Below are 16146 nucleotides of genomic sequence, written 5' to 3'. Positions count from 1 at the left end.
TACACGAGCAGTGCGCAAAAAAGGTGCAACATCGGGGATGTTCGCTTCGCTTCGGACCGTGTCCTGTTCTAATTGCTTTCACTAATTGTCTTCAGGATCAAGCCGAGAGGCCCGCACATTTAAAAATCCGCTTACTGGTACACTTCCAGAGTGGTTGATCTAACCCTTTGCATTTTCTCCAGCTAAATTGGACCCAATTAATTAACGAAGCCGATAGATTTCGCCGTCCGCTGCATGTAGCCCCTTCCCCCCGAAACGCGTCCTCCTTTTCTTCTCCCGTTAAGACACTTCCGGGTCTGTTTCCGAGGGCCGTCTGGCCACCGCGCGGTCCACGCTTCACCTCGCCCGCCTCAAGTTCAGCTCCGGAGACTTCAATTCGGGGGTTCTGAGGTTTTGAAACGCCCTTTAGTTCATTTTTAGTCTCCTCTCAAGAGAGCGGTTCTAGTCCATTGCTGTCTGGCTCCAACTGTGACTGCGGTCTAGGACTTCTGCTCCGAGGCGGCGGCAGGCGAAGCCGCGGTCTCTGGCTTCACAATCGCGTACGTGATCAAGTATTCTGGGTAAGCCTGTGGACGAGGAGCACATCACATGTAAATACAACTAAATATTGATTATTCAGCATGTGTTTTAAATTTGAACATTTGCTGCTTTATATCTTCGTCAATTGAATATTTTGGATTTTAGACCATTGTTAAGCTATTTGAAGATGCCACCTTTGACTGTGAAATTGCGATAGCCATTTTGTTCAATTTTTTTAAAGCTTTTTATGAATATTATGAATCAATTCATAAAAACAGGGTTCATACACATTTCGACCAATGGATTTCTATGACTTTTCCATGACTTTAAACCAAATTTCCATGTGAAATCTTGGTGTATACATGAAAAACTGATAAAATGTAGTATTTAAACTAACAATGAGAATTCCAAAGCATACAGTAAACCTTAAATTACACAAATGAGTGAGAGACAATAGTTTGATTAAAAGAATAAACATGTATATAGATGCCTGTATGTATGCCTGCTTATTAGAATCTTCCATCTGCACATTTTTGACTACTGTCTTTAATGTTTTTTTTATATTTATCTCGTTTATTGTATATTGTGTGTGTGTGTGTGTGTATATAAGTACAAAGAGCAAAGTGAAACCGGTGTCAAATTCCATGTATGTGCAAACTTACATGGCCATTAAAGCCGATTCTGATCCGATTATATTTTAAGCGTCTTTCTTTTAAAAGCATATTAATTATTTCAACCTCGGTGTAAGTGAGCATCATGAACATATGAATACAACACATTTCCATGACTCGTCCAAAACCTTTGGGATTTCATTTTTTTCAAAGACTTTTCCAAGCTTGGAAATAACCATTTTTAAATTCCATGACTTTTACAGGTTTTTCATGACCGTAAGAACCCTGGAAAAACAATACAACTCCAAAGAAGATTCTCGATTCGTACGAGTCTGAAACACAAATGTAGACGGATGGTTCTGTGGTCATGAACAGAGTGTGTGTGCGGACTGACCTGCTCCCCTCTGTAGATGACGTACTCTGCGTACGCCAGCCCGTTGACGCTGGGTCGCCCGATGACGGAGTGGTGTCCCGGCGGGGCGTGGGCCATCTTCATCGCACTGAACTGAAGAAACGACTTGCCCAGCGTCACTCTGCAGAACAGCATCTGCCTGAAAAGTGAACGGTAAGATCACATAAATGTTTCATTTTTACAGTTTTACTTCATAATGTTAATGTTACAGTACATTTTATTATCAACACGTTTCATTTCACTTCCTGCAATAATACACAGTAATTCCTATTCTCTCTCGAGGCCCACTTTTCCATATTACATAATCATAGTACATTATATTCAAATGTTCATAGTATATTGTTTTTGTAATTAGTGCACAAGAAATGTGTTTTAATGTTTTGCCCTAACAGGAAATGATACAAGTTTATTAAAACTAAGGCTTTGGAATACAACTTTGAAAGTAAAGAAAGAAAAACTATTTAGTTTTCTATCTTTTCCTTTGTGCAATGCATTGTGGGACACTAGAGTCCATCAAAAGCACATCCAGAAACCAGGTGCATTCAGGCTACAAAGCAGCACCTTTGAGTCGACTGCTGTCACCTGAGCAGTGTGAACATAATTAGGATAATAATTAGTCCTTAGTGTGAAATTGGGACACAGGTGCTTACGAGTAGCTCCGTCCTTCCACACAGAAACAATATGTCGTCACAAACAGGAAAAGGGGAAAGACGCGTCACCTGTGGCACACGTAGCAGGAGCGGTCTTTGTGGGTGGGGCATCCCGTGCCTCCACCAATCCCATACACGTACTGGTTGCTTTTGGAGGAGTTCTCTGCAAAATAGATCCCGGCACCAAACATGCCGCCGATGTACGCGTGTCGCTCGTCGAAGCCTTTGTGGATGATGGCATTGATGAAGGGAGAACCTGGCAGGAGAACGGACACATTCCTATCAAGTCCATCGCACGGCAGAAAGAAGCAACACACTCTGCCTGCAGACCTCCAACTGTGGGAAAGTATTACTCCCTCACTTTTTGGACTGGCCCATGAAATAATTAAAATAAAACTCTACATGCAGCACTTAAAGTGGATCTGCATATTTGATGTACTTGTAAGAGGAAGTGACTAAAGCTACGAGAGGGAGAACAAGATCAAGAGAAAGACTGGGACTGACTTGGACACGTTCTAGTTCTGTGATAGTTAGCTTAGGGTCTTTAAATTATATTTGACAGTGTAGAAATGGGAGAGAGAGAGAGAGAAGAAAAAAAAATCGGCAGGGTGTTGCGGTTGGCTTGCTTAAGCTCGGCCACCTCGACATATCTCTGCTGATTTACCGTGAAAGAGCATTCGCTCGTTGTGATGGTTGTGATTCTCGTCCGCTATTTCCTTTTGTCTGTGTGCATATCTCTCTCGCAGCTTCTTATTCACCACCTTCTGAATCTGCAGGGTCAGAGGAAGGAGAGGAGGGACAAAGGGCGGGACGAGGAGGGAGTTTAGATTTTGAATTGTATTTGCAGAAGTCAAACAACAAACCGACTTTGCAATCGGCCGAGTCTTTTTCAAGTTGACTCTGTTCAAACCTCCGACTTTGTGATCATAAACAGAGAGAAGTGCTCTCTGCGTACGGTGTGTGTCTGTGTGTTGTGAGCACGCACCTTGATGATGTTGTACCGGCTGAAGACTCCACCTGCGTTGCCGCCATCGCGGTGTTCTCTGATCGTGCTCTGCAGCTGAGGAGGGAACGAACCGACATCTGAACGACACACTTACGCAAAGCTTTTAGGCTTGAAAAGGAGAATGTGTGGGATAATACATGCTAATGGGATGCATATTTCAAAACAAAAAGGTGATTCATACAGCACTCTGGACAGCGTTAGACCACCTGGATAGGAGTCTTTTTCTTTTTTCTACCTCAGCAGCCCAGGAGTGTTTCCATATTCAGAATAAAAGTGTGCAAGCCACCTCTATTTAACCGATTTAATCTCCCGTTACCTGTTGTATTTTCTGTTCACTATGGCATTCATTTTTCATCTGGTGTATCAGCTATTACCGACTAGACTTGTGATTGCCAATTCATTAGACACAGAGAGGTGTAGATCTGTCAGGTCATTCTGCAGGATGTAGTGTGTGGAACTCAACAGCAGCACAGAGATGTGCGTCCGTCATGCAGCCGACCATCTGAGATATAAATGAGGATGGACACACTGAACGTAAAAACCTTCGTGACGGTCGGATATATTGCGGGACTGTTTCATTGATTCATTTTAGTTGGGACGAGCTGACAACCGAGTGTAGATTACGGAGCCGCATAATCCGCGATGAAGTAGAGCAGCGACTCATTCAATCACAGCGGGTCCCTTAATAACGCCCGTGGGAAATTTGGTGCGGCTGCAAAAGTGTGGCATCAGCAGTGAAAAGGACAACTCGACTCTCAAAAGACAATATGAAGTAAGATAGTGCAGGAGCTGCTGCAGCTGGATTTACAAACTGATGGGAGTCATTAGAGGAAAGTTTGCCGTGATGCGGTTGAAGTGATTACCGGCTTTCACAAAATGAGTTATGATCCCGATGACTGAAATTATTGATGAGCGATAAAAATACAGCCGTGAACAGGCAGCGGAACTTAACTAGTATTGGAAAGTGTCTAGAGAGGAATTATGCAAGTCATTTTTTTTAAATGACGTGCTAAATTACCTGTTAACACCTGACGGTCCTCATTAATTTTGAATCCATTCAGACTGATAACGGCTGTCTCTTTCAGTTACTGCTTTCATTTACGAGATAAATGGAGCAATAGCACTGACATGTCTGTCGTGCACAGTGTGTGGCGTCTCCTCTGCCAGATGTCCTAAATTACTGCTCATGGACATGCGCATTTAAACATGTTTAAACCCACCTAAAGAAACAAGCTGCTAGGCAGTCAAGCAACCACTATAAGCTGAGCCTATGTAGTGTGTGTGTGTGTGTGTGTGTGTGTGTGTGTGTGTGTGTGTGTGTGTGTGTGTGTGTTTGCGTACTTCCTCCTCCACAGACTGGAACTCCTTGTCGTCCGTTGCCAGGTCAATGAGCACGGTGCCCTGGCTGGAGCAGTGGAACGTCAGGTATGGGTTTGCACCTATAAAGGACAGAGAGGATAAATGATGACTAACAGATTGTATTATTCTTTTTTAATCATAAATAACAGCTATATTCACATATATAACCGATAAGTATTCAGTAGCAGGTACTAGATAACATAACTTTATGTTCAAAGGAGAACTTGCCTGATTGTGTTGAAGAAAATCTGTCACATTCATATGTTTTAACACTTACAGCATTGTTCATTTCAAGACTAAATATTCATTTTAATACAGTAAATCTGATATAGAACAAGTTGTGTACACCGTATATGTATGTATTTGTGTGTGTTTGCTGACCTTGCTGGCCTCCCAGCAGCCTCTCGATGCCCTTGATGAGTTTGTGTCTGTGACCGTACGCGTTGATGCCGATCTCTTTCAGCTCCTCGTGACCCATGTCTGCCAGCACATCCAGCGAAATCTGCCCAGAGACAACAAACCTCGTCATGTCAGTCTTGCTTATCTATCTATCTATCTATCTATCTAATGTAAATTGCAAGGAAAATACAATTGTATTATCCGAATGCAATAACTATTCTAGTCATACCTCTTATTATACATCTGACAACTAAATCACATGTGGTTCTACTGTTTTTATGGTAGAACTCTGCACAAAAAAAAACAGTGACAACAGAAAGTCATGCTAAAACGGATATAAACAATAAATACAAGCGTTCAATGATCAAGACATATTGCAGATCTGTCTGACAAATATTCATGAGAAAAGACGAGACTGGAGCATAAAGAAAAGGTCAATGAATGAATGGCAGTTATCAAGGGATTGGTATGCAAATTGATGATGGGGAAGTTTTTTTTCAGGGCGAGCAGAGATGAGATTCCTGCTGGAGGCGGAGATAACGGAGCTTTTTAAAGCGCAACCTTTGCCTCCTTTCCCTCCTTTCCCTCCGTGTTGCTGTAATCACTGTAATGGGTATAAACCACCATGGCCTAAATACTCTGCTGTGTGTTTACTGAGACAGTCATTGTTACTAATTAATACAAGAACCCCGGTTTCATTTCACAAGTCGCAGCAAAGAGATGTAAAGTTCTGCAGAGAGCCTGTATGAGTTTGTTTAACCCAATTTGAAGTAATCGCCTAAAACAAATGAAAGCCCGATTCTCACCACAGGCTGAGGCTTCAAGCTGCCAACTTACGACGGCGGAGAAAGAGCAGCGTCTGAGCAATCTGCCACCTGGAACCGCCAACTAAATAACTTCATTCCCCACTCCGCTAATGCTGCAAAATGATTGCATTCTTTCGTCATGCGAGGGCTAAAACTAGACGGCAATAAGGGAAAACTCTTTTTGTAGAAACCAAACTTTATGTTCTACTAATCTTCTTCTACCACTAAAATAGAATAAATGATTGTCTTGGCTTGTACTTTGAACAAAAATATTGAAAATCCCACAGAATGAGTAAAAAGTATGGTTTTTAATCAAGTGTATTGAAACGATGTGAAATCCATTAAACCTATGCATATTATATCTTCGTCATGATTGAGTCCTTGTTCATGTTATTCTGAAAGAAAAATCAATTTTTCCATTAACACTGAGCCGACTCTTACCTCCATCTGAATATTAATGATGGCTGGTTTCCCTTAAGGGGAACTAATATTGAATGTAACACACACACGCACACACACACACAGTATTGCTACCACACCTCCCTCTATGCTTAGCCTTTTGTCCGCTGTCACCTTTCAATTCCACTTTCTATTTCTGTCTCTCTCCGTCGGTTTTCTCCTTTCTGTCACCCAATCCGTCTCCTTGTCTCTCTCTCTCTCTCTCTGTCTATTTTCTCCATCTCTCTCTCTCTCTCTTCAGGCCTGCGTCTACCCATTTATTTTTCTTGCTTGTTCTCTCACTCCGTCGGGCTGTGTCTCCTCTCCGCCGTTCCATCGACCTCAACGCTTTGTCTTATTTTGTTGAATTCATTCCTTCACGTTAATGTTTACAGAGCACCAGTCTCACAGTTTACGGCCATCTTAGCGGCTCTGTGAGTCTGTACTTTGGCACAGTGGTGCTTGGAGCATCCTCACAACGACAATACCGACACGCCGATGCTAAGCGGGTGTGATATTTACCATGATCATCTTAGTTTGGCACAAACATCATCGGCAAACCCACGCTACTGTTGAGGCGGGTGGGAATGTTGTTCGTTTTGCAAGCATTTAGCCAGAAAACGCGCTGTAATAAGCCATAAAGGTGTCTGACAAATACAAAGTTTGATGGCCCTTGATAAAAAAGTTAAGGGACGACCAACGTTATTACAGTTCATCCTAGGGGCAAGGATGTCTGGTCCAATTTCTAAGGCAATCCATCTGTCGTCGAGATAATTCATTCTGGGCCAACAGATCGACTTTCCCCTCCCCAAAGCCACGCCACTAGAGCGGCTCTGAACTGACATGAGCTATGTAAAATGGATCAAAAACAAAGGAAAGAAAACTGATCAAATGAATGACTTTAAACCATGGCTGAATTAGTATGAAGCCTGAAAGCAATAAACTACAAGACAAAAAAAGTCCTTGAAAAGAATCTGGCAGTATAGTGAAAAAACAGATTTGAACAGCTTTCAGTATAAAATGATGAAATAATAAAATATGTTTCTGAGATGACAACATGGCGAGAGCACATGTAACAATGTTAAATAGTAATACTGGATAGGTTGTCTGCTTTTACAGAGAAGCGTTATCTTAATTTGCAATACCAGTTTTGAACACCCGACAACCCCGTCTTGTATCGATGTGCCTCTACAATTCTGTGTGTGTGTGTGTGTGTGTGTGTGTGTGTGTGTGTGTGTGTGTGTGTGTGTCTACCTGTTCTCGCTGGAAGGTCTCTCGGAGGTGCTCCAACCCGAGACTTTTCAAGAACTGGTTGATGGTCATGTCCAGCAGAGCTGCAGAGACACAGTGATGTCATCATGCTACACATGCTGACATGTTTTTATTTAATAAAACAGGGCCAGCCTCCGACTTACTGTACACGCTTTCTCCTTCCTTCCTGTCGGACCCAGACGCGCCGTCTGCTGGTCCAGTGGCGCCCCCCACAGTGATGTCACTGAGAGGCGTGGTCAGGTTGTCGATGCTGCTGGCTGCAGACAGACAGGATGGAGATGGAGAGGGAGAGACGCCCCCTACCGCACCGGTACTCACCACACTAGCGCTCACCTGAGAGTGGAAGAGAGACCGTTTGGTTTGAAGGGTCACTAAGTCAAACATTATGGCTGAACCCTTGTACATACCGGCAGACAACTTTTTACATTGCACATACTTCAACCATCTCTACCACTTGTTTTCAGGTCAACAGACATTTCAATTTGACTTATTATTACAAACAGCAATTAAGCAATATTAATATATATATATATATATATATATATATATATATATATATATATATATATATATATATATATTAATGTTTGAGTTGAAAGCCTTTTTATGCGCCTTCACACGCATGTGGACACTCACCACGGTGGCCTGGGGTTTTAAGCAGCTTGGCAGGGCGTCTGGCGGCATGGCGTCAATCAACAACGCTCTGATGTCATCAGCCTGCAACAGATAAAGAGGGCGACATTATGACAAGACGTAGACGGGGCGAGAATTAAACATAGAATGCATTAACAATATGTCTAAGACAAACAACGTGCTTCTATTGTCAGCATGATGTAATGTTGGCACATTCAGCTTAGCGCTGAAGCCTCCAGTATCTTATACAATATAACATTCGCCTCTACAAGCCACTGGTCACGGCAGACCCGGTAAGGCTGTAGCAGCAAAACAAAGTGTCGTGAATTGAAAAACGATGCGCTTTATTTATTTATTTATTATGAATTCAACTTTTCATTTGTAAGTGGAAGAATTTGTTTTCTATCCAAAGTAGAATTGTCTCACTTCCAGGTTGCTTTTGTGTTCATACTTTCTGTGCAATGCCTTAAAATAACACTACAACAAAAAGGTCCAATCCACTTAATGAAAAGTTATCCCACATCTAACCCGCGGCTGTTAATAATTAACGTGATATTATCAATTTAGAACTGAATGCATCGTCAGCTCTTTTGTTTAATGCCTTTTGAAGAGGCGGTTGCATTGTCCAGGTCGTTCTTGGACGTGTTGAGGCTCAGTTTGACTAGAGGCTCAGTCTATAAATGACTCCACTGCATTCATCTACTGCGTACCGTTGCCAAGTCCAGCGGCGTCTGTACCTCCTGGTTCTTCATGGTGGGATCGGCTCCATGGGCCAATAGCAGAGCGCAGAGCTGAGTCCGCCCCTTCTGGGCCGCCTCGTGCAGCGGAGTAAACGCCCACTTGTCTGTGGCGTTGACGCACGTGTTGTACTTGATCAACAGGGCGGCGATGTCCACGTGCTGGATGGAGGAGAGGAGGTGGAGGTTAAGAGGAGCGAGGAAGAGGTGGTGACGGACACAGAGAGAGCGAGGGAGGAGATGAAAGGGGAAGGAGGACGAGAGATGCAAAGGGAATAGGAGAGGAGCGATTAGAATAAGAACGAGAGGTGGTGGGAGGAGGAAAAGAGACAACAGAAATAAAACCGTTTCACCGGAGCGAATGTGTGAATGAGTGCTATAAAAATCATGATAGGAAAAACAATCTGTAATGTGTGTGAATCTCTGGAGTAAAACCTGTGTGAATTATTAACTCCATCATGATTATTGTGTTCCCGCAGGTCTTAGCTTTCCTTCCTGTTTCTTCCCCTCATCGCCTGACAACTGTTATCTTAGCGTCAAACACAATGTAGCTTGTTTTTCAGTACCAGTGGGGGATGCTAAAGAGTGTGCATGTGTGTGCGAACTTCAGAAAAAAACGCTCATCAAGTTTTCATGCAAACATGTGTTTCGTGACTCTTTCCGTAGCAGCAAGGCTGTCAAGCTGTGGTTGAGAGCAAACCAAAGCACTCCAGATGAAGGAGAAACCACATCTATGCATGTCTTCAGAGAACCTCAGTGTAATAATAAGGTTAATATTAATAATGATGGACACAAGCTAGGTTCTTGCATTATGTGACATTTCTGCAGGTGTCAACTGAGCTGTGGACGGAAAGAAGTTGCATTTGTTTAGAAATTGTCGTATAGATTTAAAGCCTCAAATATGAATTCATAAATGTTGCAAACATTCATGATGTTCACTGAAGACAAATAAGGCAGAATAAGCAGTGTTGGAGTGTACAATAATAAGACAAATGAAAAGACAGGATGTCAAATTGTCAAATAAATCTTTCCATTATTTTATTATTTAAAATAGAAAAATTAAAAAGGGGGACCATCACAACAAAATTGACTGTTTGTCTCAGCACTTGAAGATATTATACTTTTATTGGATACGAGTTGCACCTTGAATAAATGTGAAAAAAATAATAAGAGCAGCATATCTCAGAAACCGTTTATTTGCCAGGAATGTTTACACAAACGAGGAGACGTTAGAAGAGACAAACAACAATCAACGACAACAACAGTGCAATGGGTATTAAATCAAGTATAAGATAGACAAACAGATAACGATGAGTGTTTAAATATGAAGTGTGCAGGGGAGTGACCGGTAAGAAGAAAAGAAAAGAAAAGAAAGAAGAAATAGTCCGAAAAATATCTGAATTGAAATGTGAACTGAATTGCGGTGTGTGTGTGTGTAGTGTGTAGTGTGTGTGTGTGTGTGTCTTACCCCGTATGAAGCAGCATTGTGTAAAGGTATCAGCCCTCCTTTGTCCTGTGCATTCACATCGGCTCCATGTTCCAACAGATACTCTGCCACCTCCAAGTTGTTGTAGCCAGCTAGAGAGACAGGTTGTGATATAGAGGCAGAGAAACAGAGAAGAGAAACAAAAATGCAGTCAGGTAATGAGAGAGGAGGAAAGCCAGGGAGACATGTTGGCCTACAGTGTGACAGCGTATAATCATCTTTTCCCTTTACAAGCGAGCACATCAAGGCAGAGGGTGCGTGGGTGTGTGTCTAAGTGGTCAGATCTATGAAAAAAAAAGAAAAAAGGCAGACCTTCAAAGTGGTTCTTCAGCGGTTTCTTAACTTTAAAAGTGCCAGTCATGCCGCAAAACATTTTTCTAATTATTAATTCTTTATCATCTTACAAAAGCTAGCCCGGTCATGAAACTCTATAAATACAGAGTCCAAAAAAAAAAGAAAAACGCATAGGAGAAGGCAAAGGAAGATCTGCTTCCCCGCCAGGGCAGAATTACATGGAGAAACTACTGCAGGAAAAGTAGTTTGAGAGCCGGGCCAAGGCATTTACCATCAGCGGTTCAATTCCCAATTCATGATAACTCGTTTCCCACTGGGAAGTGACTTCATTTAACACCGAGGCGCCACACTTTACGTTATAGACGCTAGGCGAGCTGACAGGAAACCTCTCTGTGGTGCATGAAGGTAATCTTCACATCATGTCAGCGTTTGTGCAAAAAAAATGAAAAGCAGGACGATAAAAACAACACAATATCTAAATAGTTACCCTTCTTGCGATGACATTTTAAGGTAAAGGTTAAAGATATTTTTCCCGTGTTTATGCAGAGTGGTGTTCTTCTTATCTCTGAAGCTGCTGTTATCGTGATTACTGATCCCGAATGAACGATTATGTGCACCTTTGAAGAACCGCAGTATCTCTGCCATCAGGATTTAAGAACTTTATCAAGTTTGTGTGAGATCCAAGGTCGTTACAGTACACTAAAGCCTCTAGTGTTACGTCGCCATGAATTAGTTGGCTGTCTCAAGGTTATCGGGAAACGCTGCTGCCCAGCTCTTAACATATCGCCTCCATCTTTTCCTCCCATTACTGGCCCTCATTTCCCTCATAGAGGCACACAGCACGGTTTGGATCCAGACCAGCCACCTGAGTGAAAAAGGGTCTGCACGCTAAACCCTATGCGTAAAAATAAATACAAATAAGTTGCTAACAGACTTCATCTGTGTGTGTTTCTTGCTTTGTTCTTTGCTCCCGTACTGAGCCAACATCTCAGGAGGTTCTGAGAAGTTATAGTTAGATTGATTGGCACCAGCCAATATACAAACGTACAAAGTCAAATTTTGCCATTCGACAATGCACATTACCTGCAAGGTGCAGAGGCGTCGAGTTGCGTCCCTGCGTGTCCCGACAGTTGATGTTGTCGGGGCTGCATAGCTTCTGCACCCGGGCCAGGCAGCCTTTTTTAGCGGCGTCCAGCAGCGCGGCGTCTCCTCTCAGCAGGTCCTGGATGTCGGTGTCCCCGTCCTTCACCAGGTCCAGAGGCGTGTTCCCGTCCCGGTTCTTCTTGGTGGGGTCTGCGCCGTGCTGCAGAGAGGAGGCCGAGATGGAGTTCAGTGTAAATGCACGCTTAACGTCTCTACGGCAGTGGTTTCAATCAAAATAAACAACTTTTATGCTCAGACTGAATGTAAGCCATCATTGCAAAGTCTAAAAAAATATATCACTCCCCAAAACTCCCTTATCATTTGAGCTCCAGTGGAAGCGTTTCGCTTCGACGAGGAAGAGACGATGACAAGTGAGGATGAAGGTAATTCACCGGAGAGAAGAAGAGAGGGACAGACGAAAAGGAGGCAGAGAGGTGAGGACAGGACATGCAGTGAAGTGGAAAACACCACACGCCCTGGAGATGGGCTGGAAAGCAGACGTATTCATCCTTCAACCGTGTCCCTCGGCTGCGGTTTAACTTGTCACTTCATTGTAGGTTTTTGAAAATCTGCTCATTAAAATGTGATGTTGTGGGACAACTCCCCTGGGGATCCCCTGCTGGCCTGAAACTGTCCGTTATACTTCTTTCATGCCTATATTCCCTATTTAAAAGTTTTTTTTTTTAACCTATCCATAATCAGATGTTTCTGCCCTACTTCTCCACATCTCTCAGCTGTAATCATATTCTCACTGTAATTTATTCGCTATCCAGGAAAATTATAATAGAAACCCACTTAGGTAGTAATTGGAGACATTTACATATTAATACATGTCAGTTTTGTTACTCTTCTATTACACCTATATGCATTCAATCTACAACATTGAACAGGTTATGGACCTGTAAGCGCTCTGAAAGATTATCTGGCTCATGCATTTTACATTTTTTTATGGATTTTTGATTTCAGCTCTATGAAGAGGATGGACGGTGCTCAAATCTAAGTGCTGATTTTAAGCCGGCGTAATGTTTACCATGTTCGCCATCTTAATTTAGAATGCTAACATTAGCTAATTAGCGCTGAACCCAAATTAGAACTGAGGCTGATGGGATGTTTTGTCATAAAAGTACCTTCAAAAGGTACAAACTGAAAGTTTGACCCGATGATGGTGCTCGATGAAAAGCTAATAGACCATCTTGAGGTGAAAATGTGATGTCTTGAACACATTTTCATGGCAAAACCCCCCTGAGGCGTTTCTTTAAAAGCCAAAAAGTAGCTTGAGGAAAACACAGGAATCCCCAAAGTGATTAGGATTCATCCTCTGGGCTCCAAGGATATCTGGTCCAGATGGCAATCCATCCAATAGTTGTTCAGACATTTCAGTTCGCACCATCCCTCGAGCCAGACCGCTAGCAAGGCTACAAACACAAAGAAATGCTGGCTGTTCATTGTGAACGCAGATTCTCCTTTAATTAAGTGTGGCTTCAGCTAGAGGGGTCATAGACCCCTATAGCAAAGCGCACTTTATATTATTGCTCGGGCTTATTATTATTATTATTATTCTTCTTATTCCGCCAAACTTTGGACCGTATCTTCTCCCACAGCGTTGCCCGCACATGCGTAAAAAATACATCAAAACGTGCGGCCCGATCGGGAATCGTGAGCTATGACTTTTCTAAGAGATTCGACCAGCCATTTTCCCGAAAAGTGCGAAAAACGGCGAGAAATTGTCCCATTCACTTGACTGGGGTTTCGGACTGAAGAGAGCAAAAAAACATACATCTTTGTGCCCACAGTGACTCGCCATAATGTATCGTAGAGAAATGATTTAAAGTTTAAAACGTTGACAAAAGTCTGGAGTTTATTTGCCCAATTGGGCATTTTTTGATAGCTAGCACAGTTTTCATGTAATTATTGTTCAAGTTTAGGAAAATGTGGGAACCATTTCAGAGTTTACAATGGGTGTGTGTGGGGAAGGTTAGAGCTGTGATGTCATCGCTAGAGCACGAGGAGCTGTGTCCTAAACAACCTTTTTGTATTTGTATTTTGCCATTCACTCCACAATATTGACTTTTGAGGCATAATTTATATATGAAAACGTTGGAAATATTGTGCCGGTGGTACACATGCGTCGTGGAATCCAACAAATGTATACTGTTTTGTCAGCAAGCCTGAAAGCGACATGAAGACCGGCCAACTGCTCCATTAACCTCCATGTTAAATCGGACCACAATTTTCTCTCATGACGGAAACGTGAGCACTTTACAAACTGAATTTACGCCCTCATTTATAAATCCTTACAAATATTTAAGTAGACGGAAACGTTCTCAGAAGTCTTGTGCTTCTCATGATGTCATTATTTTCGTGATGGGATCCATGGTTGTCTGTCAAATACAGTAGTTTGAAAGTTAGTTTTTTCATTAAATCAACTCTCCTGTCTCTCTCTCAGTGAACACCATGGCAACGGTGACACACACGCACACACGTGCAGGAGGAACTGTCAGTTGGTCAGCTGACACTTGACTGTTTGTGCTTCCCATGATTTCATTATTTTCGTGATGGGATGGGATTCATGGTTGTCTGTCAAATACAATAGTATTATTTCTTGTTGTAACCACACCTCCCTACTCAATTCTGCGCCCTACCTCGAATAATGGCCCATCTTCATTACCTACACTTACACCGGTCTCAAGACACAAATAAACGCCTCTTAACTTCTTTTCTTCCATATGCTTCCTCTTATTAAACACTTAAACAAGCTTAAGACTCATAGACACGGTTTAAACATCCTAATATTACCAATAAGGCACACAAATAGACATTTTAGACCATTAATAACGTCCTCTGTCAGACGCTCATGAGCCACACCCACGATTTTCCCGCCTTATGCAAATGAGCTGCACCCACAGAGACTTTCACCCAGACCCCTGCAAAGAGCTCCTCTCCCCTCCTCCTATTCTAATTAATGTTAAATATAAACTAATCTCTAAATCCTTGAACTTATTCAATCCCCTTGGCTTTTATTCAAGTTCAGGAACATAGAAATCCACTACAGAGCTGTGTCCTAAACAACCTTTTTGTATTTGTATTTTGCCATTCACTCCACAATATTGACTTTTGAGGCATAATTTATATATGAAAACGTTGGAAATATTGTGCCGGTGGTACACATGCGTCGTGGAATCCAACAAATGTATACTGTTTTGTCAGCAAGCCTGAAAGCGACATGAAGACCGGCCAACTGCTCCATTAACCTCCATGTTAAATCGGACCACAATTTTCTCTCATGACGGAAACGTGAGCACTTTACAAACTGAATTTACGCTCTCATTTATAAATCCTTACAAATATTTAAGTAGACGGAAATGTTCTCAGAAGTCTTGTGCTTCTCATGATGTCATTATTTTCGTGATGGGATTCACGGTTGTCTGTCAAATACAATAGTTTGAAAGGTTGTTTTCTCATTAAATCCACAGTTCAGTCTCCTGCTCTGTGACAGTGTCACACCTGTTTTAAGTTAGCCAATCAGGGCTGTCACCACGACAACCGGTGATACAAACGCAGGAGGAGCCAACTGACGTTGGTCAGCTGACATCCAAGACACTCTATTTTAAACTCTACAAAAAACGTTTCACACACATTCTTATATATCATACATTAGACTTAGACACACACACACACACAGAATTATCACAAAACGATTGACTGTGTGTGTCTATGTGCGCCCGCGTGTGTGTGCGCGCACGTTTTTTGACCCCAGAAAGTTGGTGAGTGAGGAGATACAACTTGGATCGACCTTTCACCCAATGAGTCTGTTGTTGCTGGGGAAAAATGGACAACACAACGAATCCGATTAGGCTCCTCCCATAGAAGAAGTCTGATTGGCTCTTTTTTATTTGGCTTTCGGTTAAGGATTTTTTTTTTTCATTGTGTAAAAAACTACGTTTTTCACCCTCTCAAAGAAAGTCATTTGATCTGATAATTCTGAAGGTGGCAGAGGTTATTGAGGTTATTGTGTTATTGAGAGATGTGTTACCTCAATAACACATCTCACTACCGGTAATGTATACATATTGCGACGTCTTACGGCAGTAGTAGCCACACTTTCAAAATTTCTTGTGAAATTTTCTAGTTGGAGGATACATTTCATTGTGTGACACTTCTTTCCTCACAAAGAAAATGCTAATACTCATTTTGTGTCTCACACAAGGTCCAGAATACCGCCGCACCGGGAGAAAAGGAAACAGAGTTTTATTCTCAGAAACAAATCCAACGCAGAAAAGGGACAATATAAAGTTGACAACAAACAGAGCAGACAAAAGAGAACCTGCTGCTGAACTCTGGAATAGTTTATTCAAAAAGAGAGAACAGTTGCGTCCCGAGG

The 16146-nt window shown here is 42.2% G+C and overlaps 1 protein-coding gene across 1 annotated transcript in view; it reads right to left on the bottom strand.

Moving 5' to 3' along the window:
- Positions 1-479: 479 nt before the first annotated feature.
- The window catches only part of LOC306751310 (poly [ADP-ribose] polymerase tankyrase-1-like), a gene marked incomplete at its 3' end in the record, with an annotated part of 67500 nt that continues 51833 nt past the window's right edge, over positions 480-16146 (bottom strand). Inside the window, exons 17-29 of the mRNA XM_079234871.1 lie at positions 11706-11925; positions 10311-10420; positions 8816-9004; positions 8109-8189; positions 7616-7805; positions 7455-7534; positions 4939-5059; positions 4540-4637; positions 3178-3252; positions 2857-2962; positions 2262-2448; positions 1525-1681; positions 480-566 (exon numbers count right to left, since the gene is read on the bottom strand). Of these exons, the coding sequence (XP_079090997.1) occupies positions 480-566; positions 1525-1681; positions 2262-2448; positions 2857-2962; positions 3178-3252; positions 4540-4637; positions 4939-5059; positions 7455-7534; positions 7616-7805; positions 8109-8189; positions 8816-9004; positions 10311-10420; positions 11706-11925 (1701 nt within the window). The remainder of the gene's footprint in view (positions 567-1524; positions 1682-2261; positions 2449-2856; positions 2963-3177; positions 3253-4539; positions 4638-4938; positions 5060-7454; positions 7535-7615; positions 7806-8108; positions 8190-8815; positions 9005-10310; positions 10421-11705; positions 11926-16146) is intronic.

Source organism: Taurulus bubalis, assembly GCF_910589615.1.
Source record: "Taurulus bubalis genome assembly, chromosome: 19".
Taxonomy (NCBI): Eukaryota; Metazoa; Chordata; class Actinopteri; order Perciformes; family Cottidae; genus Taurulus; species Taurulus bubalis.
This window is presented reverse-complemented; position numbering and strand designations above follow the sequence as displayed.